We start from the raw sequence: 22,159 nt of genomic DNA on the forward strand, positions 1-22,159 counted from the left end.
CATATTTAGTTTGGGTCTAATATTAGGTCCAAATTCTATCCGACCCAATTAAAGATTAGGCTCAAAGACTTTTTTGGGCCAAAACGAACCGATCTTGAGTTGGCCCGACTCAATCGACAGTCCTATTTCTTGAATTCTCATATTTTCTCTCGTATTTTTGACTACTATCAAAAAACCCATTTAACAACTCTTACTCAAAATTAACAACTTTACACTATCATGAAATTGATTGATGTCGCTTAATCTATTATCATAGCGGAAGGGAAAGGTTTATATGTAAACAAATTATGTCATTTAACGTATCGCTTAATTTACCCTTATTTTTAAAGACAATTACATTATTTTAACTATTTACCTCCCTGCAACTATTCCACATCTTGAATTAACTACTATTTCCCGAACAAAAAACTATCACTTCTCTAAAATACCAAAACAATCAAACTATTTTAAACTACTACTTTCCAACAAAAAAAAATAACACTAATCTTTTTTTGATATCTTTTGAATTGCACACATATCGGATATGGTTCAACCACTGGTATAAATAATGAACTCCATATTAAATGGCACTCAAAATTTTTTTGCATAGTAAATATCAGAATAAAAATGAGAAACTAATTGATAGTTTGCTTTCTCATTGGGTCTATGGTTGCAACTGACTACATTAATCTTGAACTGGACTGGACTTGACGCAGTTAACCGCCTCTTTGTCTGCAATTGTTAGGGGCCCAAATCCAGTTAATTACTGCCTATTTTCTCTGCTCCTTTATCCTTATGCCTTGACTTTTTTTAAAAAAAATTAATTGATTATTCCTTACTTGAACAGGAAATCCAAAAGATTCTTGACTTTCCACGGATCATTCAGACACGTTGCGGAAGTCTTCAAGTCCCTCTCTACCTCTTGGATTCCCCCTGTGGAATCAACCCCTGCGAAAATTTAGCAGATTTTGTAGGTAGTGCTAGCAGAAGAATTTTCTGATCACGTCAAAGTTTCTGATTTTAAGAAAAGCCCAGATCAATAGAAGCAAAACCCAAGTAGCATGACGATTCTGGAGAAAAAAAGAGTTCATTTTCTGCTCTTCTTGGTTGGCGTCATTGCTCTCAGTATCGGTGGTAATATTTTTACTACCATTATCCACATCTCCAACAAGATACCAGTTTTTCAGTTTTCATTTCAGTTTTTTTTTTTAAAATTTAATAGTTACCATGCTGAAAGAAAGGTAAAAAAATTGTCTTGGGATTAAAAAGTGCAGTTGCGAATTTGCTGTTTACCTTGCTAATCAAATGTTTATTGGCCATTAATTTGCACATATACTGATCTTGAATGGAGTGGCCTTTGTGACTAGTAATTGTTGGCCTATTGGCATATTTATGTTCTTTTTTAATCTTTATAGTCATTAAATTCTTGCTTTGGAATTATATTGTCTTTGGAGAAATCATATAGCGTGCATTTAGTTTTGTAAAATGAATGATATTATATGACTGATCTATTTAGTTATGTTGAAACTGATGTAGTATTTAATTTGTGCTTCTAGTAGTAATCTACCACCTGATTTTGTTTTTTTGCCTCCTAAGTACGGGGCCTCGGTATTTAGTTAAGTGAAGACTAGACTGTTTGATTAGAATGAGTTACTCCATTTTTATGGTATTTGTGCTTGTGAATATTTCTCACATTTTTAGGTTTCTAGAAATTGGTTGATGTGGTCTTCATGGTGATAAAAATAGTTGATGGGTGGTACCATGTTTAGGTCTGTTGTGCCATGCCTTCGCCCACCCCCTTCTTTTGGGGGTATTTGTGTGTGTGTGTTTTTTTTTTTTTTTGGGGGGGGGGGGGGGGGGGGGGGGGTGGTGTTGTGGAATTTAGACAGCCTTAGTGTGTGGTTTGATGAAATAAGTTTACTTGGAGCTTACATTGAAAGCTCAAAATCTGGTAGCAAGTGTAAGTGCTTACACTTGATAAATAGAAGAGTTCATATTTCATATCACTTTTGAGAGTTTCTCTATTGATAACTAAAGATCCTTATATAGATAATGATTTATGATTAGTACATAAGTAGTGTTCATGAAAGTAATAGAAATTGATGTCCATCTTATATCATGGAACTTTACGGCACAGGAATTCCTGTTATCTTACATGCTTCAGTTTTGAAGAGCATATTCTAAAGGTGCTTAAAGTATGAATGGACTTATTAAACATCTCCTGCCACCACAATGCGCAGTTTACCACTCCATATCTGTCTACTTATAGTGGTTTAGCATTATCTGAGAAGCTTTGTATCTAAACTGGAGCTGCTGATTAAATGTCTAAAAAACTAACAGCAGTCTAGAGATATTTACCCATCTTTCTATCCTTTAATGTGGTATATCCCACAATCATGTGTATAAAGTGATTGCACTTTTGCTCGGAGGTTTTTCTTCTCAAGTCACATTTTCTTCTTTTTTGCATCCATTTATCGTATTTTTTGCTTTTCTTTCATGGTTCTTTCTTGTGGGTACTCCTGCAGCTGTCTTTTTGTTGGCATTTGCCGTAACATTCTTCAATAAAAAGGAATAGGAAAACCGTGGCAATTTGAAGATTCTGGACATCAGCATATGAAGAACTATTTAAACTTAAACTTGACACAAGTTTTGGAAACATATTCTTCATGTGAATGCTAGTTAGACATACAAATTTCAATTATGTGCCATCTTTATTTGTGACGACAGACATAGATGCAGGTCTTCCCACTGTCTGTCACTAATACCATCGTAAGAAAAAGCCACCATCAATGATGTCCATTAGTCTTAGCTTCAAATGTTACAGACATACGTGTCACACAAGCAGAGAGAGACATAAAGCTGACTTGAGATTCTTATTTTTTGTCGGAGCACTTGTCTTCGATTCGAACAAGATTGAATTGAAACTTTAATAAATGCTTGAAACTGTCTTTTTGCATCCATTTATCATATTTTTTGCTTTTGCTCGGTGGTTTTACTTCTCAATTCACATTTTCTGCTTTTTTGCATCCATTTATCAAATTTTTCGCTTTTCTTGCATGGTTCTTTCTTGTGGGTACTCCTCCAGCTGTCTCTTTGTTGGCATTTGAAGATTTTGTACATCAGCATATGAAGAACTATTTAGACTTAGTTATTTACTCCAAGAAACTTGATGTGAGTTTTGGAAACACATTCTTCATGTGAATGTTAGTTAGACATGCACATTTGAATTATATGCCATCTATATTTGTGATGACAGACATAGGTGCAGGTCTTCCTACTGTCTGTCACTAATACCATCGTAAGAAAAATCCACCATCAGTGATGTCCATTAGTCTTAGTTTCAAACTTTACAGACAAACATGCCAGACAAACAGAGACATAAAGGTAACTTGAGTTTCTTATTTTTTGACAGAGCACTTGTGTTCAAAGAAGATTGAATTTAAACTTTAATAAATGCTTGAAACTGTACATTAACATAAATACATACTTCGGTGTTATTAGCTAGATTATTGAGTCATTTGTTTCGTAAACTCTTGTTTTCCTTTCCAATTCTATTATTTCCAAAAATGTTCTTAATGATGTGCTGTTTTGCAGCTGAAAAATGCCGTGAGCTGGTTGGTCAAGAAGCTGCTTCCAAGAGTGGGGAGTTTACCTTCTTGAATTGTTTTGATGGGAGCACTGGAACCCTTGCATGTTTAGTAAAGGAGGGTGTGAAGCTCTACTCTTACAACGTCAGATCTCTTCATGTTGAAAGAGCAAGGAATCAAGCAATTGAGAGTGCTCTAGGTGACGCGCTCGCACAAGGTCTGGTTGCCAAAGACGCAGCCAAGCTTGTCCAGAAAGAGGGAGCTAAAGCTGCAAAACTGGCAACTCGACAAGCAAAGCGCATAATAGGTCCTATAATTTCTTCAGGATGGGATTTTTTTGAAGCGCTTTACTTCGGCGGTACCATGACGGAAGGATTCCTCAGGGGCACTGGAACCTTGTTTGGCACCTATTCAGTTGGCTTTATTGGAGAGGAGAGGTTCGGGAGGTTTGGCTATCTTGTAGGAAGCCATTTGGGTAGTTGGGTTGGGGGAAGGATTGGGTTGATGGTGTACGATGTTGTCAATGGAGTGCACTACTTGCTTCAGGTGTCTCAGTTCGTGGAAAATAAAATTATTGATCATACTGCCGACGAAGTTTACCAGAGTGCTGCTTTTGGCAGTTCTGAAGCTCCCGAAGAATCACTTGTTTCTGAAACACCAACAGATGAGGACTCTCGAATCAGTTTTGAAGCAGCAGAAGAATCATCAATTTCAGAAACACCAACATATATGAGCTCTGAAGCTACAGAAGACTCCAATGTATACGAGGCTTCTGATCATGGGAACTTGGAATTTCATGAAGATTTATGATGTAGGTTAATGCAAAACCATACAAACATATTTGGCCGTCTGGAAGTGGCAATGTTCGTCAGTTGTAGATGCAAGCACATTGTTTTCCATTCTTGTTTGTACAGAAATCAACTTAGTGTAATATGTTCCAGGTTTTAATTTTGGGGTAATTTCATGTGGAGGATGCCATCCTGCATAGCAAGAAAAACAGAGGAATGATTTGTATTTACCCTGTAGACTGGGTTTAAATAGTATGGATTGCATGTTTTAGTTGTATCTGATAACAGAAAAACATCAATAATATTTGAGATCTAATTATTAAGTGCTAATGGATTTTAATTAGGTTGTACAGTTAACCTTGACCCTATGTGTCAGAACATGAAGGTGTATGTATGTTTTTGGAATTCTTGTTAGTTCTTTGACGTCTACAAGCAAATGGGCAACTAATTGGACCTGTTTGGTGAGCATGGAATGTCTGGTTCCTGGTCTAGGAACATTTACAAATACATGCACTTCTTTAGCTATTGGTTCAAAAATTTTTCTTTATGATGTGGACTTCCAGTACCCTGTTGGATTGGTGCCTGAGAATGCGTTGGGTTTGGATTCTGGCCTCACATTAACCATGATGAACTCTTCCTTGACAGAACTGCAGTTACAAATTCGTTGTGATTGAGGAGGTATTCTCACTAGATCAAGAAACCATAAAAGCATAGCTTGGCTGCTTTGCAGATTTTCGCGATTGCTCCTTGTTGCTACTGACGGTGCTATGTTAAGTACTCACTCAGAATTTGTGCAGCTAAATTGACATAGAAAAGTTGCCTGTTAGTAACATAAGTCTTGGATGATTTCTTTTTAACTTGAAGGTGTTTGCTGTTGTTTCAACTTCGAAAAGATTGCCAAGCAAAGAATGACTTGTAAATAAAGGAAAACTGTCATGGACTAAATTAGAAGGTTGCTAAACACTTTCAGATGGAACAACATGATTCAAGCTTAAGTTCAATTGGCATAATTTATCTTTTTCATTTTCCCTCATCCCCTCTTTTCTTTTAAGGAGAATGCCAAGGATTGAAAACTTGCTAGTGTATAGATTGAACCTCCCAAAATCACTGCTCTAATTGTGAAATGTCTTTATTCTTGACTGCATCAGTGCCAATCACTGCTGGAAATTGCTTGAACGAAATGAGCAGCACTCAACATGATCCCCTCAACTGTAGCGAAGCAAACAAGAAATGCCAACAGAAGAACACTTCCCATGTCAGTGATCCCGAAACACCACCATTGCTACTGTGCAGTGAATTTCTTAGAACAAGGATGATGAATGGAGACATATTGGTAGGCAGACACGTCTGAACTGCTGAAAAGAACAGGTATGATCTGAAAAATTTTGCTTATCGGATTCAACAGGACACCTGTTGTCGTGCTGTGGTAGCCACCCTTCTGTACATCTTTTTAGATGGCCGTGATGAATTTGACTTCACTGAAAGCAACATGCAATAAATGGCGGATGGCCCCCCAATCTAATGCTTTTGAATGGTGTGCCCTGATAACTGCACCATAATTTTCTTGAATTAGACTTGGGCTAATGCCTAATAGTCGAGTTGTGCCTTTCAGCCGCTAGCTAGCTAAGGCAAGTTGCTTCCTGACGGAAAAGGGGCCAGTTAATGGCCAAGATTTGGCCAACAAAATTTGTATGGTCCAGATTTAAATATGCGTGGGACCCATAAAATGTTGTTCTAGTGTTACTCGCTGTTGTTCTAGTGTTATATCGTGTACAAATGATGTTACATCGTATGCATTTTGCACACAAGCTTCCGGAACGGTTGCACTGACAACCGTTCCAGCCCCGGGTCCCTTGCTGACGAGTGAAACCAGCAACCTAATAATTTGGCCTATTTCTGCCTCTTATCAAGCTTTTGTAGGGGCTAAAACGTACATATAGCGAAAATATATTTGACACATAAAAATATGCAGAAGAAAGAAGAGAAGTTTGATAATCGCAGACGCATGAAAGCAAAGTTTTGCTTCTTTTCCACTGAAAACAACAAGCAATAAAAGGCGGATGGCCACAGTCAAACGTTCTGATTGATGTGCCTGATAATTGTCCAAAAAGTTCGACACAATTTCGCCTTCAAATTTTCTTGAATCAGACTTGGGCTAAAGCCTAATAGGCGAGTGGTGCCTTTCAGTCGCTATATAGCTCGGCAAGTTCAAGTTGCATGATTACAAGGGGAACTCATAATTGGACCTATTTGATATATATATATATATATATATATATATATATATATATATATATATACATATGTATATATGTGTGTGTGAAAAAAGAGGAGTTTGATAATCATAAATACATAAAGTACACTGAGATTATTTTTACAGCAATCAGAACTCTGTAAAAAATTTTCGCCCATTGTTCTCAACTGAATATAATACTAACACACTCCCATGACTTGGTAATTAGGAAGCTACTAAGAAATGAAATTATCAAATAACTCTTCTATATCTTAAACAAGTAAGCTGTTAAAATTGGACTATACTTGAACGTCTAATTTTAAAAGAAGAAACAACAACTATTAGGAAGCTTGGATTAATTATCCTAACAATTTCATTTCATGGAAAAATGCAAATGCAAGGAGGAGGATGCAAAGAAGTAATGGCACTAATGTCCTAGCGACTGCTTATATTTTGTCTTAGATAATTTGTTCTATATTCTGATTAAGTTTTTAACGTAATCAATTGTTATTCATCATACGTGGCTTTTGCTTACCAGTTGAGATTTTGGAGAGTTGATTGAAGATTGCGTGTTTATGCACAAAAATCTATGGAGAATCAGAGGATATTAGTATATGTTGTTTGATTTTTTTAATTAGGAACGTTTTTGGTCAACTTATTGTTCAATTGGCATTTACTCAAGAATGAATTGTTTGAGTTTGAACGTAATTAATTGGCTTGCTTGCTAAACCCATGTCATTCTAATTGTTTCGAACGGTGCATTGGCGGAAGTAAGGTTAAGGAGAAGATGTGCAAAAGTACTCTTGTATATTTTAAAAACTTTGGTAGGTAAATTGAAATTTAACCGAGACCCAAGATATTTAGATAGAGTTTAGAATTAGTTTCTCAAACTTAGACCCTACTCAAATCAAGACTCTATAAGATATTCATACCCAAACCAATACACGTATCAAACCCTACCCAGATTCACATATGTGTATAGATATGCACACATACACACACATGTATATTAGTAAATTTATAAAATAATCTAATATTTTATGGTTATTGGATCGAATATAGTAAAGTTTCATGATTGTTTTCAGTTTTCAAGTTAATCCTAGTTGTTATTGTAATTGATACAAATTTTTTTAGAAAAAGGAGAAAAGTAAAGCAAACAAATAAAAGATTGGGCGTGGTTACAATTGAAACTTTAAAAATAAATAGAACTATTCGATAATAGTTTTTTTTTGAGTTCATAATAGTTTCTTGAATATTAATTTTATTATTTGAAAATAAAAATTGAATGCTATTTATATTATTGTTGAACTATATATTTTAAATATATTTTTACTTTAGTATTTCAAAAAATATAACGGATATCCATTGGATATCCAAATCGATGAGGATATAGGTCTAGACTTACTTTTTCAGATCTATAACAGTTAGTTTTGAGCATAGATCTATCTAAATTTAATGGGTTTGGATCTAAATCAAAAGATCTGACCTACATCCTACCCATTGACATGTCTAGTCAATGGTACGGTGGATGTACATGAAAAATCAAGACGATTAAGAGATTCGGGAGAAAAAATGGAAAAGATGAAAACAAAACAAAAGAAAAAAAGGCACTTAATGGAACCAAACCAAGTGATTTAAAGCTTTCCAGGAGGTCTTGATTTAGTTGTTAAAATTAACAAATCTAGAATTAAAAATTTTAGATTCAAATATTTCATTTTTTTCCTCTCCACTTCTTAAATCTCTCCATTTCCTGGTTAAAAAAAAGGTGATCTAAAGCTGATACAACGGGTTGATTGTATTGCAACCCCTTCTCATAAACTTGCTGCAAACTATGTGGCTATTGGCGCCATTGATTGAATAAAACTTTGAGAACATCAAGGGACTAGCCTGCAAGAGCTCACATAGGGACAGTAGACAGATGCATGTTCTGATTTGCTTTCAAAAGTTAATACATAGGGACCATTGATTTTGCTCTGTTCTAAGCCGAACAATTCACATAAAGGTTTCTAACTGTCAACACTTTTTTTTTTTTGGTGACTTATAAAGAACATATAGTCATTATGGTGACTTTAAGGCTTTACCTGAAGACTTCCAGATTCTGTATTTTTGATTATGTAAAAGTTTCCAAACAATTTCTTGGAGAGATTTCTTTGTTGTAATAATTTCAGAACGATCGATGAAGAGACAATTCCAAGTTTTGACCACTGTTTTCGTTGATAGTGTTGGCCAGTATGTGAAAGAAAGTTCCAAAGCATCAATGGCTATTCAACTTGTCCAACTCTCCAACCATTGAAATGAAGCCAAAGTAGACAAAGGTGTTCAAAACTCTTCGTCGAGTAGCCACAAGTGTCACGAAAAAGGGGAACCTTTTCTGGGATGCAAAGCTATATTGCTTAGCATTTGACCACAAACAGCAAATGCATTTCTGAATTTTGAAGTCTAAATCTTTATGCTAATGTGGATTGGAAGTCTTAAAGACAACTGCCCATAATTTTCTGCTTGGTTAATTTTTGGCAGTTGTATAATTTGTTGGACGTTTTAGATCATTGATTTAGTGAAAGGAGAGGGATAAAAAAAGAAGTTGTGAGGAAATTGGACTGTTATTGACATCTTTTCATGCACTAAAATGAGTCCAAGAATGGTTTTCATTTCAACTAGAAAATTGATATGATTGAGAGATGTTGTCGTCTAAATTCTTGTGCTTACAAATTTCTTATGACACCTACTTATTCTTTTTTTTTGTTTTTGTCCTCTTGTCTTGTTTTTCTTACGAAGCTACTATGACACAAAGAATTATTATTTTTCTGTCTTCTTGGGTTTGCTTTCCCCTGCAAGCGCTGTTCCAGCATAATCATAGCTAAATATTAAAAAGAAACACTCAAACCCTAAATATTATCTTAGGCTATATATTAATCATAAATTCGATCAAATCAGTCCGGACAAATGGTAATGTTTTTTTTCAATCAGATTCAAAGTTCGAATTCTGTACTTGACAATTGAAAGTGGGGAGGGATGCGGCAAAAAAACGGTTCAGTCTGGTTTTCAAAATATTCATATGCTCTCATTACCGTTGAAATGACAAAGAAAAAGTAAATGCCCACCATAAGTACTTGAATTTGGAAACTTTGAATACCATAAAGAAAATCTTTCTAGATGCATTGCGGTCCAATTGATAACTAGCACTATCAAAAAGCCAAAGGCGAAGACCTCATCTCTTATTTGCACCGTAGAAGGTGAAAAGGCAAAGAAGAGAACTCAGAAAAAGCATCAATGGCATCTAACCAAGCCGAATTTTCTCGGACCGAAAGAAGTAGTTCTCATTCTCAAGTTTCAACTCACGCTATAAGTTGTCAACACAATAATAGTAAAAGCTCATTTGAGGGAGGGGTGGCCATTCAACTCTTATAAAGGACAGGATTTGTTTGCTGGCATAATAGAAATATTTTAAAAAGGCAACTAAGAGACAGTCATCCTCAAGAGTCTATCTCTAAAGAATTCTAACCTTCATGTGTGCAAATATGGGGCCTTCGCCCATGAAAACTTGATATGATGGATCGTGTGCTTATGTGTGCTTCTTTGTCGTAACTCTGCAAATTGAGGAGTTAATCATAATTGGCATGCACCAATGGGTGGAAAAAGCAGGGAAAAAAATTATAAGGAGGAGAAAACCATAACTCTAATGGATGAGATTATTCGTGGTAATGCACATCATGTACAATATTCTTACTTCAGATGAACGGTTTTAGCTAGAATCCAACCACTTTTAGTGAAACAAATTTAGAAGGGCAAAATGAGGCTCTGTGTGAATCACTCATTGCGCAGAAGAAAATTTTTATTCCAACTAGATATGTTTGTAGTCAGTGGCCTTTTCACGTTACATGTATCACAGGAAATGTCAATCAGACACAAAAAAAAAATATTTTAAATAATTTTCTATAAACGGGATGATTATGGACCTTATTGCCGAGTAAAATATGTAGGAATATTTGCAAAACATAAGGTCCTACCTAACGTATCCTCTCAAGCTCCTCTGAGAATCACCAGTTTTGTAGGGTTTCATTCTTAATTTATCAGAAGTTGTTCAAGACATTCTCAAGGAAACTTTGGTTCTTGTAATCATAAGCACAAGGGAAAGTGAAATTAAACTATTATTCCATGTGGTGACAAGCAGCTGCCACTCAATTATTCCGTTGTACCCAGAGATGTCGTCACAATAACGCCAGTACTGCAACAGTTCGGCTTGGTTTTGTTGAGTTGATCGATGCAGCAGACAGCAAACAGCAATGGCTGCCCTAGATGGAAATAAAATAATGCACCATATATGGACATCATGGAGTAATATCGAACAAATCACTGTACACGGACATGATGGAGTAGTATCGAACAAATCATTGACATGATCTAGGTGGGGAAGTAGTCTTTCGATATAGTAGGTATTCTTTGAAGGCTTTGTACAAAAATTTGTCTAAACTATCAGCCCTGTCTGGAAGGTGCGTTTTTTTGGAGTTTGTCTAAAATTTTATTATAGTTTGCTGTTGAAGTTTTTTAAAAAATTTTTGAAATGTGTAAATTTTTGAATATTTTGAAGTGTATAGTTTAAAAACCTTAAAAAATTTTTGAAATTACTGTAACTAAAATTTTTAAAAAACTTGTAGCAGACAAATTTGGCATTTAAAATTTGGGTTCCAAACAAGGCCATTGGTTGGGGATAGCCAAGCACTAGATAGTTTTATGAAAACAACAAACTAGTGGTAGATTATGAGAGTCTAGATGTAAGAGGGACAACAAATGTGAATGTAAGTATCCTGAACAATAAATATTTACAGTGTTTTTCCAACATTGTTAGAAAAATCCTTTACTTTAATTGAAATTTGATCATGAAAGTGTCTAGATATAAGAGGGGCGATAAATGTGGATATAAGTATTCTAAACAATAAACTACTAGTAAATTATGGGTATTGACTGGTGTTCATCAAACATTCATTAGAGAAATCCCTTGCATAATTAACCTTTGCATTATCAGGCTAAAGGTCATTTATGATTCTTTAATTTGTGGGCATTTGACACCTTAAGAGAAGTACCCTTAACTTGCTACTATAAGAACATTTTGAATCTTTGATTCATTGATTGAGGTAAACTGATCCTCAATATTTTAGCAAAAGAGATTTAGGCCTTGTTATCAACTAATTTTCAAAATCTGATTTTAGATTCTAATTTTGAAAAAGTCATTCTTTTTTTGTGTTCTTAATTAGTTTTCATATCCTGATTTTAGTTTTTTCAAGTTAAAAAAAAATAAAAATCATAGGCATCTATTTTGGTGATTTTTTTATTTTGATTTTTTAAATTCAACTTTAACACAATTGGAAACAGTTGAGAACGAGATTACTTTTCCTTTACCAATCTTAAACACTCGATTCAATTTTTCAGGTTCACGAAAACAAAAGGCTTGCTTGCACACTTTTGCCAATGATTGGCCGTGAAATTGTTGTCCATCTCAGCACGTTTGCAGTGAGACATCACAAACTCACAGAAAGATTCCGTTTGGATTGCTATTTTTACAAGTTTTTGTAAAAAAAATATCCTGTAACAATTTGATATAATTATATAAGGTAAAAAGATGATTAAGAAACGCGTTCACGAAAAATGCAAAAAATTTTCTGCGAAAAATCATAATCCAAACAAGAACGGCGAGCAAAACTTTGAGCAGAAAGTTTAAATTGGATGACAAAGAAAAACTTGTCTGTTGCAGCTATATGCTAATTAAACATTATTAGGGCTTCACGGATTAATTGTCTGATATGAACGCGAGCATTTTTAGTATAACTAATGGTTCAATTAGAACACTTTTTCATGAGGATAAAATTGATCTCACAATTTGTAGCACTCAATAGCTTCATTTTATATCGCTGCCTTTTTTTTTTCTCTATGAAACCAAAACTGCTTCACTCCTACTAATTTTCTATATAAAATCAAAATTCTTGTCCTCCAAAATTATAAAACAACTTTAAACTACACTTGAAAATTTTCACAGACATCCAATTATTAATAACTAGCCACAAAATGATTGTATGAGAGAACTATGGAGGAAAAAGTGCAAAAAAAAAAAAAGAAAAATGCTTCCAGCTGGTTAGTGCTTATGGTTATAAAAAGAAAAAACTGTCATTCAACAAGTAGAAACAAATAAATGGTAAAAGATATAAAATAAAATAGAAACAGATAAATGGTAAAAAATATATAAAATGAAATGGGAAAAAAAAAACTGGACAACCAAGGAAGAGGAATATGTAAATATACAACTGACAAAAGTTTGCAAGTAGAAGAGTGCGACTACAAAATTACACAAGGAAGAGTATGATAAGTTAAAAAAAGGAAAAAGAATATCCAACACTAAGTCCTACATATATACACACTCACCTTATACATTAACAAGAAATTTATATAAGGGTAATCATAAGAAAACACGCATAAAGTACAAAAATATCGTTTGATTCGCCTCTAGTCACCATCACAAGGTATAATATACTTTCGAAACAATTGTTTTTACAGATCGTTCGCTAACACAGTTCTCATATTAATAATATAATATTTATATTGATAGCGATATTCGAACACGTAATTCTTTATAATTATCACGCTACTTTAGATTGGATCGTCTGAACGGCTCTTACGTTGAGCCGTCCGCGTGAACCAATCTTACAGCAGAAACAATAAATTTCCTTACACATATTAACTAACCCATTCTGGGCCATGCAGTTTCCTTAGCAAAATTCTGAAAAAGTTTCAGCCTACGGTTCCAGATCGCTCCCGAGAACATTTTTACTTCTTTTAAATAAAAATCTTTGCATCTTACTAGAATTCGTACGTTTCAACAAACGCTTTTACATCTAGAGAGCACTTGCTACATTTCATCCAAACTTCTGTATAAACTTCAAGATTTTCCAGGAACCATGATGGCCCAAATTTCGAATTTGATGATGCTGATGTTGTATGAAATGATACATTGAAATGACGGCATTATTTAAGAGCTTATTTTCGAGGGAAATGAAGTTTCAGTTTTAGTTTTTGCAATTTATGAATGCGTCATCATCAATAGGCATATCTACACACACACACACATATATATATATATCTATATATATATAACATAGCTATAAACTTCAGGAGTAAAATAAATATATCTATATCAGGATTGAGGTATAGATCCACAAAACACAATAATGTGTTTAAGAACTGAAAAACTTGAATTCTAATTTAGGGGCTACAATAAACTTTTAGAAATGAGGATTGTGAAGAAAAAACTTTACCACATGCACCGATTATTAGTCCAGAATCTCTTCAAAGAAATCGAGCTTTTAGGAACTTCTGGTCGTATTCGATTTCACTCGACCATTTGAAGCTTTTCATGTTTCACAAAGTGAGACTTGATCGACCTCCCATATTCCAAACCAAGGGCTCTTTTATCAGCCCATAGAATTCATAAAGGACCACATTCAAGAAAATCAAGATCTCGTAATCATACTTTTTAGAAATTGTGATCTCCAATTTTTCTCATACAGGAAGCAGCCTAGATTTAATTTGAAGCATCAAAGAAGCTTGGAAAGATGGAGAAGAAAAAGAACTGATGTGGCATCATTTGAGAGGCTGGAGTACAATCAATAAGTGGAGAGTAGAGAAGAAGAATGGAAAACAAGAAACGTTGAAAATGACATGGTAAATATTTTGAAGATGAATGGTGGCAATTTTCAGCTGAATAGAAATATGGTCGACGTACATAAATTGACGTTTGTATGTGGAAAATCGCTGAAATAAGTGGGATCCAAATGCTTCCACGCAACGCCTTTGGTAAGACAAGTTTTGTTTGATTTTTTCAATTGCTGGGATAAGTGTGAACTCAATGATGCCAAACGCAGGGAGAAATAGTAAACAATATGATTAGCTTGTAATTAAATCATTGATGGTTTCTTTTCAATGTTGTCGTTCAAGAATTCTATTGGAGAGTGTGAAAGCATGGGGGACTAGAGAATCTAATATCAAGGAATAACATCTGTTGATCATAGGATGAAAATGCTGGGTAACTTCTTTTAACAAAAACCTTTGAATGTTTGTTGCAAACATCAGTCATGGTACTAGATCCTGTGCTGCATGAAAGGTGCCGTTTCTTGATGAGAAACGTTAATTGGCTGCTGCTAGAGGCGTGTGTGTGGCAATCATGATCCAAGAATAAGTTCTAAGAATTTGAGATCAATCAAAGGGAAATTCTTTCAAGTAGTCGCAATTCAATCAATTAATTCGCAAAGCCGCCTGCATCCAGCAGCAGACTTGCCTCTTTTTCTACAAGAAGCAAGACCAAAATACCCTCGATTTTATGATCCCTTGCACTCAAGAACTAATTTCTGATCTAACCATCAAATTGAAAAGTGAAGCGAAAAAGTCTAACAAAGTAGTTCTGTGATCTCTTTCAGGTAAATATCTAGCACAATCAATGAGAAAGAGTCCTGTCTAGGGAAGTAATTACAACTTCTTCCTAACGAAAAGCAACAGGGCTAGTTAAGGTCAAAATGCCTGTTGGCTGCTAGAAAGGTTGTGTTGGCCACACTTGCAGTAGCAGGAATAGTAGTATAATTGATCGTGCGTTATTAATTGCTTATCGCGGTTTAATTGACCAAACAAATTTCTGATTTTGTTCTTAGGAAGTGTGAAGTTTGACAACAATGCACGTTATTGGACCGCAGCTACATGCGATAACTTAAATAAAAAGTAAAAACACCATAGAGCAGGTGACCACGAACTATTTGTTCCTTATCGACAAAAACTTGTTTTAAGATTGTACATTAAAAATTACTTTGACCTCAAATCCCAAGAAAACTACATATTCCTAAGAAATGATCCAACAAGGCAAACCCTAGTTTTCATTAAAAAGATAGTAGTTACTAGGCAAAAGAACAAATTGTAAGTACTAAAGTGACCAATGGAACAACAAAGAAAAGTTAACCATTCTTACATCAACTGCTAATAAACAAAGTTCTTATATTTCCTACCCTACCCCCCCCCCCCCCACCCCTTTCCCCTCCCAGAAAAATTAGTGAAGCATGTCTCATCCCTCCCGCCCCCGTCATCAAAGGGTCCCCACAAATGCCAATAAATAGCGACCCCCGGGAAGGGAATACATCGTTCCCAAGTGAGTGTGTGTTGTGTGAAATTCAACAATAGTTAGTAAACAAGTTCTTCTCAAGTTGTTTTAGCACATTCCATAGGAGAGAGACATCAGACTTTTACTTCCCTAACCTCATAGTGTCGACATGGTTTGCCAGAAAGATGCTTTGGTGCAGAAAGTCTGCGATTTCTATGAGAAGATCTCAAGCCTTGAGAGCCTCAAGCCCTCCAAAGATGTCGACATGCTGCTTACACAGCTCGTTCTCACGTGCATCCCACCAAATCCAATTGATGTAACAAAGCTGTGCAAAAGAGTTCAAGAAATGAGGTCCAAGCTCATTACACTTTGTGGAGAAGCTGAAGGGCATCTAGAGAGCCACTATTCGACAATCCTAGGTTCCTTTGACAACCCTCTTGACCATCTCAACATCTTCCCATACTTTAATAATTACCTTAAACTCGGCCGGCTGGAATTCAACATCCTCAGCCAGCACCTGACCAATATCAAAGTCCCAAGTCGAATTGCATTCGTGGGCTCAGGTCCCCTGCCTCTTACTTCAATTGTCTTGGCTTCTTATCACCTGACTACTACTTCCTTTCACAACTATGATATTGACCCTTCCGCCAATTCCATGGCGTCCCGCCTCCTTGCATCTGATCCTGACTTGTCCAAACGAATGTTTTTCCACACCAAAGATGTTATGGATGTTACAAGCAGTGAGTTGAAGGAGTACGACGTTGTGTTTTTGGCAGCCCTGGTGGGCATGGACAAGGAGGAAAAAGTTCGAGTTATCGATCATTTGGCCAAGAACATGGCTCCAGGGGCAATCTTGATGCTCAGAAGCGCTCACGGAGCAAGAGCTTTTCTCTATCCAATTGTTGAGCCTCGCGACCTTCAAGGTTTTGAGGTACTCTCAGTTTTTCATCCCACGGATGAGGTGATTAATTCGGTCGTTATTGCCCGGAAGCTTTCAGTTGGAATGCCTGTTCAGTCACTGGATCAGGGGCTTGGAGCTCATGTGATGTTGCCATGCAAATGTGCTGAGATTCCAGCCTTCAATCCCCTTAATAAAATGAACATGATTGAAGAATTTGCAGCTGAGGATCGTCTTCTGTGAATTGTCTCTGATCTCACTTTCTCCTAAAAGATATATTCTGGCTATGCAGTCCCTTGATGGAATTGCTTTTGTTGCTTTTGGCCTTTTCTATGTCTCTCCCTAACTGTTTGATCCACTTCAAACAATGTGCCCATTTGTGCCCTTATGTAGTGATTTCTTGAAATAACAGGAGTATTACCCCTTGTTTCAAAAATTTGTACTAGTACTATATAGCTATATGTGTACCTCTTCTCTAGTAATCTATGAATTCAATAATGTTTATGCGGTTGCAAGTCCATGATTGCTGCCCCATTCCCTCTATGACATGCTTTTGTTTTTTAGCCCAATTTTTAATTTGTTGTTATATCGGATCATACAAGAAAAAGGGGACAATGAGAGTTGAATTTGCACAGATGTACTCAATGATGGTGGGTGACCATTATTCCAATCAAGATTGCATCTACCACAAGGAAAGTCCAAGCTTGCGCGATTCTCATTCTGGTATTACGGCTATGAAAAGAAGGTAACAGAAGATGACTTAATTTGCTATATTGATAGCCACACATCTAGATGGTAGCAAGAATATGACATCAACTCTTTTTTTCTCTTGTTTTCTGTGCTTTTACTTCGTTGCAATAATTGATGGATTGAAATATGACAAGCCCCATGTCCCAGAATGGTCGGATTAGCTATTTTTGGGATGTTTTTAAAAAATTTTATTGTAATTGTATATATGAAAAAATTTATTATAAATGTTTTTGGGAGTGTTTTTGAAGATTTTTCGGAGGATTTTTTTGAATGTATTTTAAAGTATTTTTAGAATTTATAACTTTTTTGGAATATTTTTTAAAAAGTTTACACCACTCACTTCCGCCATCCACCGCCACTACCCCTTTCTCCTCTCTACTTTCTTTCCTCTCCCTCCTTCTCCTCCCTCCTCTCCCTCCTTCCACCGGCCTCCCTTTCCTGCCCCTCAGATCTCCCTCACTAGTTCTAGTTGTGGCCAGAAACCACAACTAGTCACAGCTTTTGGTCATGACCCTTCTAGTCGTGGCTAACAAAGGGGTATCAGGGGCGAGGGAAGGGAAGGGATGGGATGGCGAGGAAGGGAAGGAAGGAGAGATAAAGGAGATGAGAGAGAAGAAAGAAGGAGGGGTAAGAGGAGGGAGGAAGGAGAAGGAGAGACGAGGGAGGGAAGGATGGTGGCGATGGTGGAGGAGGGACAGTGGCAGTAAAGGGTGATGGGTGGTGATTGTGGATAATGTATGGAAGAAGAGAAGTAAGAGATTTATTTTTTTGTGTTATTTTTAGGTATATTTGAGATGTATTGTGTTTTTGTAGTTATTTTTAAGTTGTTTTTGAAGTTTATTAATAAATTTGAAAGATAAAATAGTTTTTTAAAAATCCCTTAAATTCAAATAGACCCCACATTATTTCGACTATTTATGCTTCCATTTGTGCCACCATCAATCAGTCAATCAAATGCAACAGCAGATATTATCAACTCTAATTTTGCACTTTTGTCTTCAAGTAATTAACTTCTCTAGATGATGCAAGCATTTGAGTTTTGTTCATTTTACTTTTTGACTTGTGAATCACCAAGGATGCCGATCCAGAAGCAATAGTAGATATGGCTACTCTATTCTTGTTGTGCCTTGAAGTAACTTCTCTAGATGGTGCAAGCATTGGAATTTGGGATAATTTCAAAAATCTCTCCTGAGGTTTCTGACAATTTCAATAACCTCCCCTAAAGTTTTTTAAATTACACAAACCTTCCCTAATATTAAGGTTTTGATAACAAAGTAAGTCCAATTAGAAAAAGTAACATTAAAAAGCATTTTAAGGAGAAAGATAAAATTTTTATATCATAAATATCCCTTATGCATGTATATAAATTGTATTAGTAAAAGAAAAAAATAACTAAAAGTTAGAAACAATTAATACACATATTTAACTACTCAAAAAGTTCATATTTAGTAAATTAGATAATAGAGATAAGTAAAACTACACTAATGATTACAAGATTCATCAAAACAAACTAGTCATCTTTTTTAATATAATGTTTGCTATGATTCTTGTAACTTTAAATAGAAAAGTTTTTTAATTTTGCCTTTATTTTCCCTCCTTTCAATTTTTTTTGAAACTCTTGAAGTTGTGACAATTGTAAAATAATTTTAGAGAAATAAGGAGACAAATGTAAAGTAATTTCATGAAAATAAAGGAGAAAGGAGGGAAAAAAAGACAAAATTTAAAAAATTTTCTGTTCAAAATCACAAGAATTATAGCAAACATCAAGTTAAAAGAGATGACTAGTCTGTTTTACTAAATCTTGTAATCATTAGTGTAGTTTTGTTGTTTATTTGTATTATCTAATTTATTAAATGTGAACATTTTAAGTGGTTAAATGTATGTATTAATTATTTCTAACTTTTAATTATTTTTATTCTTTTACTAATACGACTTATATACATGCATAAGGGGTATTTATGGAATAAAAGTTTCATCTCTCTCCTTAAAGTATTTTTTTAATGTTACTTTTTCTAATTGGACTAACTTTATTATCAAAACCTTAATCTCAGGGGACGTTTGTGTAATTTTTTAAACTTTAGGGGAGGTTAGTGAAATTATTAGAAACCTCAAGGGAGGTTTTCTGAAATTATCCCTTTGAATTTTGATCATTTTGCTATTGACTTGAAAATCACCAGGGATGCGGGTCTACCTTTTCAGCTCATCAGTATTTCCACACAAAGAAAGCTTCTTTGTGTATGTTTATTTTGGTTTTACTAGTAGCCCTTATTGTAACATCCATCTAATCAACAAAATTGGTAGTCCAGTGCAAAAGATAAAATGCAATGTATCCACAATCCAGTAGGCCAAGTGAAGAATAAGAAGTTTTCTGTTTATAGAAGGTCAAGATTGTTAAATTGGTGGAGCAAAACTATTTAAAGTCTGATGTCCAAAGTTGAATTTCTGAAATTTTCTTTAATGTAAAGCACATTAGAGAACTTACTATCCTATTGCACATTGTACTGTTTCAGCTTTCTTATTCTTCTTTTCATCCTGTATTGTTGTGTAAAGTGAAGTTAATTGGAGCTGAAATTTCATCATGTTAAGTATTACTTCTCTTTATGCTATCTCGAAATAATTTACGCTAGCTAGGACATTTTTCTGATATTTTTTCTTAATTTTTTGGTTGGATTCGGATTGTTTGTTTGTTGGCCATGTACTGATTCCCATAAAATTGAGGAGGACTAAGTAGATATAACTAGAATTTCTTGCCTTGTGATTTAACTATTTCATGGTTATCCCCCGAATTAAATTACCGTACTATAGCCCCAATGAGAAGATGCACATTAAAACAAAGTGCTTTTTTCGTTGAATCTTGAATATGTGAAAAACATCTACGTATTTCAAGGTCATTTCCAACTCTAAAAGAAAACCTCGGGCCTGTTTGGCACCCAAGATTTTTGCCATACTTTTAACAGACAAATTTCTTTATAACTTTGTCTACAATAACTTCTAAATACATTTTAAAAATTTTAATATACACCCCCCAAAATATTCAATAAACACACAAATTTTTTCTTTCTTTCCCGTATTTTCTTCCTCCTCCCTACCTCAACCAACCACCGATTAGCTCGCAACTGGTAGGAAGGGAAAGGAGGAAGAAGGAGGAGGAGGGGGAGAGGAAAGGGAAAGGAGGAGAAGGGAGAGAGGAAGGAGGACTAGGGAGGGGGGAAGGGAAAGGAAAAAAAAAAAAAGGGTGAGGTGGTTGTGGTGGTGGCTAGTGGTGGCGGGGAGGAAGGAGGAAGAAAAAGAAAGGATAAAAAAGAAGGGTAAAATACCAAAAAACCTCCCTGTGATTTGATAAATATTCAATTTAACTCCCTCTAGTTTGAAAACCTACACTATAACTCCCTGTGGTGTTGAATAAATTGAAAATTGGATAGAAAGCATCCAATCTAACGGTTGTGCGTGAAATGTCAATATTGCCTCTACTATGTGTAAGATGCTTTTCATTCAATTTTCAATTTAGTCGAAATTACAGGGAGTTATAGTGTAATTTTTCAAACTAGAGGGAGTTAAATTGAACATTCAACAAACTATAGGGAATTCATTTGTATAGGGGCAATATTGACATTTCATGTATAATCGTTAGATTGGATGCTTTACGTCCAATTTCAAATTAGTTGAAACCACAGGGAGTTATAGTGTAGGTTTTCAAACCAGAGGATGTTAAATTAAACATTTAATAAACCACAAGGAGTTTTTTGGTATTTTACCCAAAAAAGAAAGAAAAAGAAAAGGAAAAGAATTATTTCTCCAAATTCTACACAAAAGATTTTCTACAATTTTTTAGTAAATTATAATAAAATTTTATACAAACACCTAAAAAACTCATCGTTCAAATAGAGGCATCTATTGCCCATATTTTAAAGCTAAGACATCTAATTATGAGAAACACTTTATCACACGAAACTAATGTAGTTCGAGTTTTACTGCTAATATCTATTTCACAACCCTAAATTTTGGTGGGATAGATTACATAATTTAGGAAGTAAAGTGTCCAAAATTAAAGTCAAAGAAATTAGAGTATAATGAATTTCATACTTTAAAGGATAAAGTGTCCAAACTTGAAGTTTAAGATTAAAGTAAAAATGTGTTTATATTTAAGGTTTCAAAGTGAATTTAACTTTGAGTTCTACAAGTTTTTTTTTCCTTATGGTAAAAAGTTATTTTAATTAACGATTTGGTGTCAAGGTAAAGGGTCAAAATTGATGCTTTTTTTTTTTAACTTACAACAAAAATTTTACTTGAGAGTTTCAGCTTTGGTCCGAAGGTTACAAGTTATGCTCCTGAGTGTTCTTATTTTTTTAAAATGATGTTTGCAATTATATCTCACCCTATAAAAACCTGTGTAATATGCACCAAGATACACTTTAGTCTTATGTCAAAAATATCATTTTGCTGAATATGGGAGTTGGGAATGCTACATACCAGAACTTCATCATGGGGGCTCAGGCCAGATTCTAAAATGAATAACCTTCAAATGGCAGCTACTCAGCTTATCTGTTTGGATTTCTCATATTTTCAAAAACAAGTTTTTCAAATATAATGGTGCAGTAATACACCAAAAAAAACAACTATAAATCAACAACAACTCCATACAATATCCATACATAAATCATAAATCAAAAACACTATATCCATACAATAAATCAAAAACAACTCCAAAAACACTATATCCATAGAATAAATCAAAAACAACTCCAAATATACAAAAAATAAAAAAAATCTAAACCATTTTCGTCTACCATTGAT

General features: G+C 34.8%; 2 protein-coding genes across 2 annotated transcripts; both read left to right on the top strand.

The window, feature by feature from the left end:
• The first annotated feature begins 644 nt into the window (after positions 1 to 644).
• On the top strand, positions 645 to 4,684 carry LOC113732961 (uncharacterized). Its single transcript, XM_027259032.2, has 3 exons — positions 645 to 737; positions 827 to 1,113; positions 3,574 to 4,684. The coding sequence occupies exons 2-3, from the start codon at positions 1,041 to 1,043 to the stop codon at positions 4,374 to 4,376; spliced, it is 876 nt and encodes a 291-aa protein (XP_027114833.1). The 5' UTR covers positions 645 to 737; positions 827 to 1,040; the 3' UTR covers positions 4,377 to 4,684.
• An 11,064-nt stretch (positions 4,685 to 15,748) lies between these two features.
• On the top strand, positions 15,749 to 17,130 carry LOC113732962 (nicotianamine synthase-like). The gene has a single exon (XM_027259033.2). The coding sequence runs from the start codon at positions 15,887 to 15,889 to the stop codon at positions 16,856 to 16,858; it is 972 nt and encodes a 323-aa protein (XP_027114834.1). The 5' UTR covers positions 15,749 to 15,886; the 3' UTR covers positions 16,859 to 17,130.
• Positions 17,131 to 22,159: the final 5,029 nt, after the last annotated feature.

Source organism: Coffea arabica, chromosome 2e, assembly GCF_036785885.1.
Source record: "Coffea arabica cultivar ET-39 chromosome 2e, Coffea Arabica ET-39 HiFi, whole genome shotgun sequence".
Classification (NCBI taxonomy): Eukaryota; Viridiplantae; Streptophyta; class Magnoliopsida; order Gentianales; family Rubiaceae; genus Coffea; species Coffea arabica.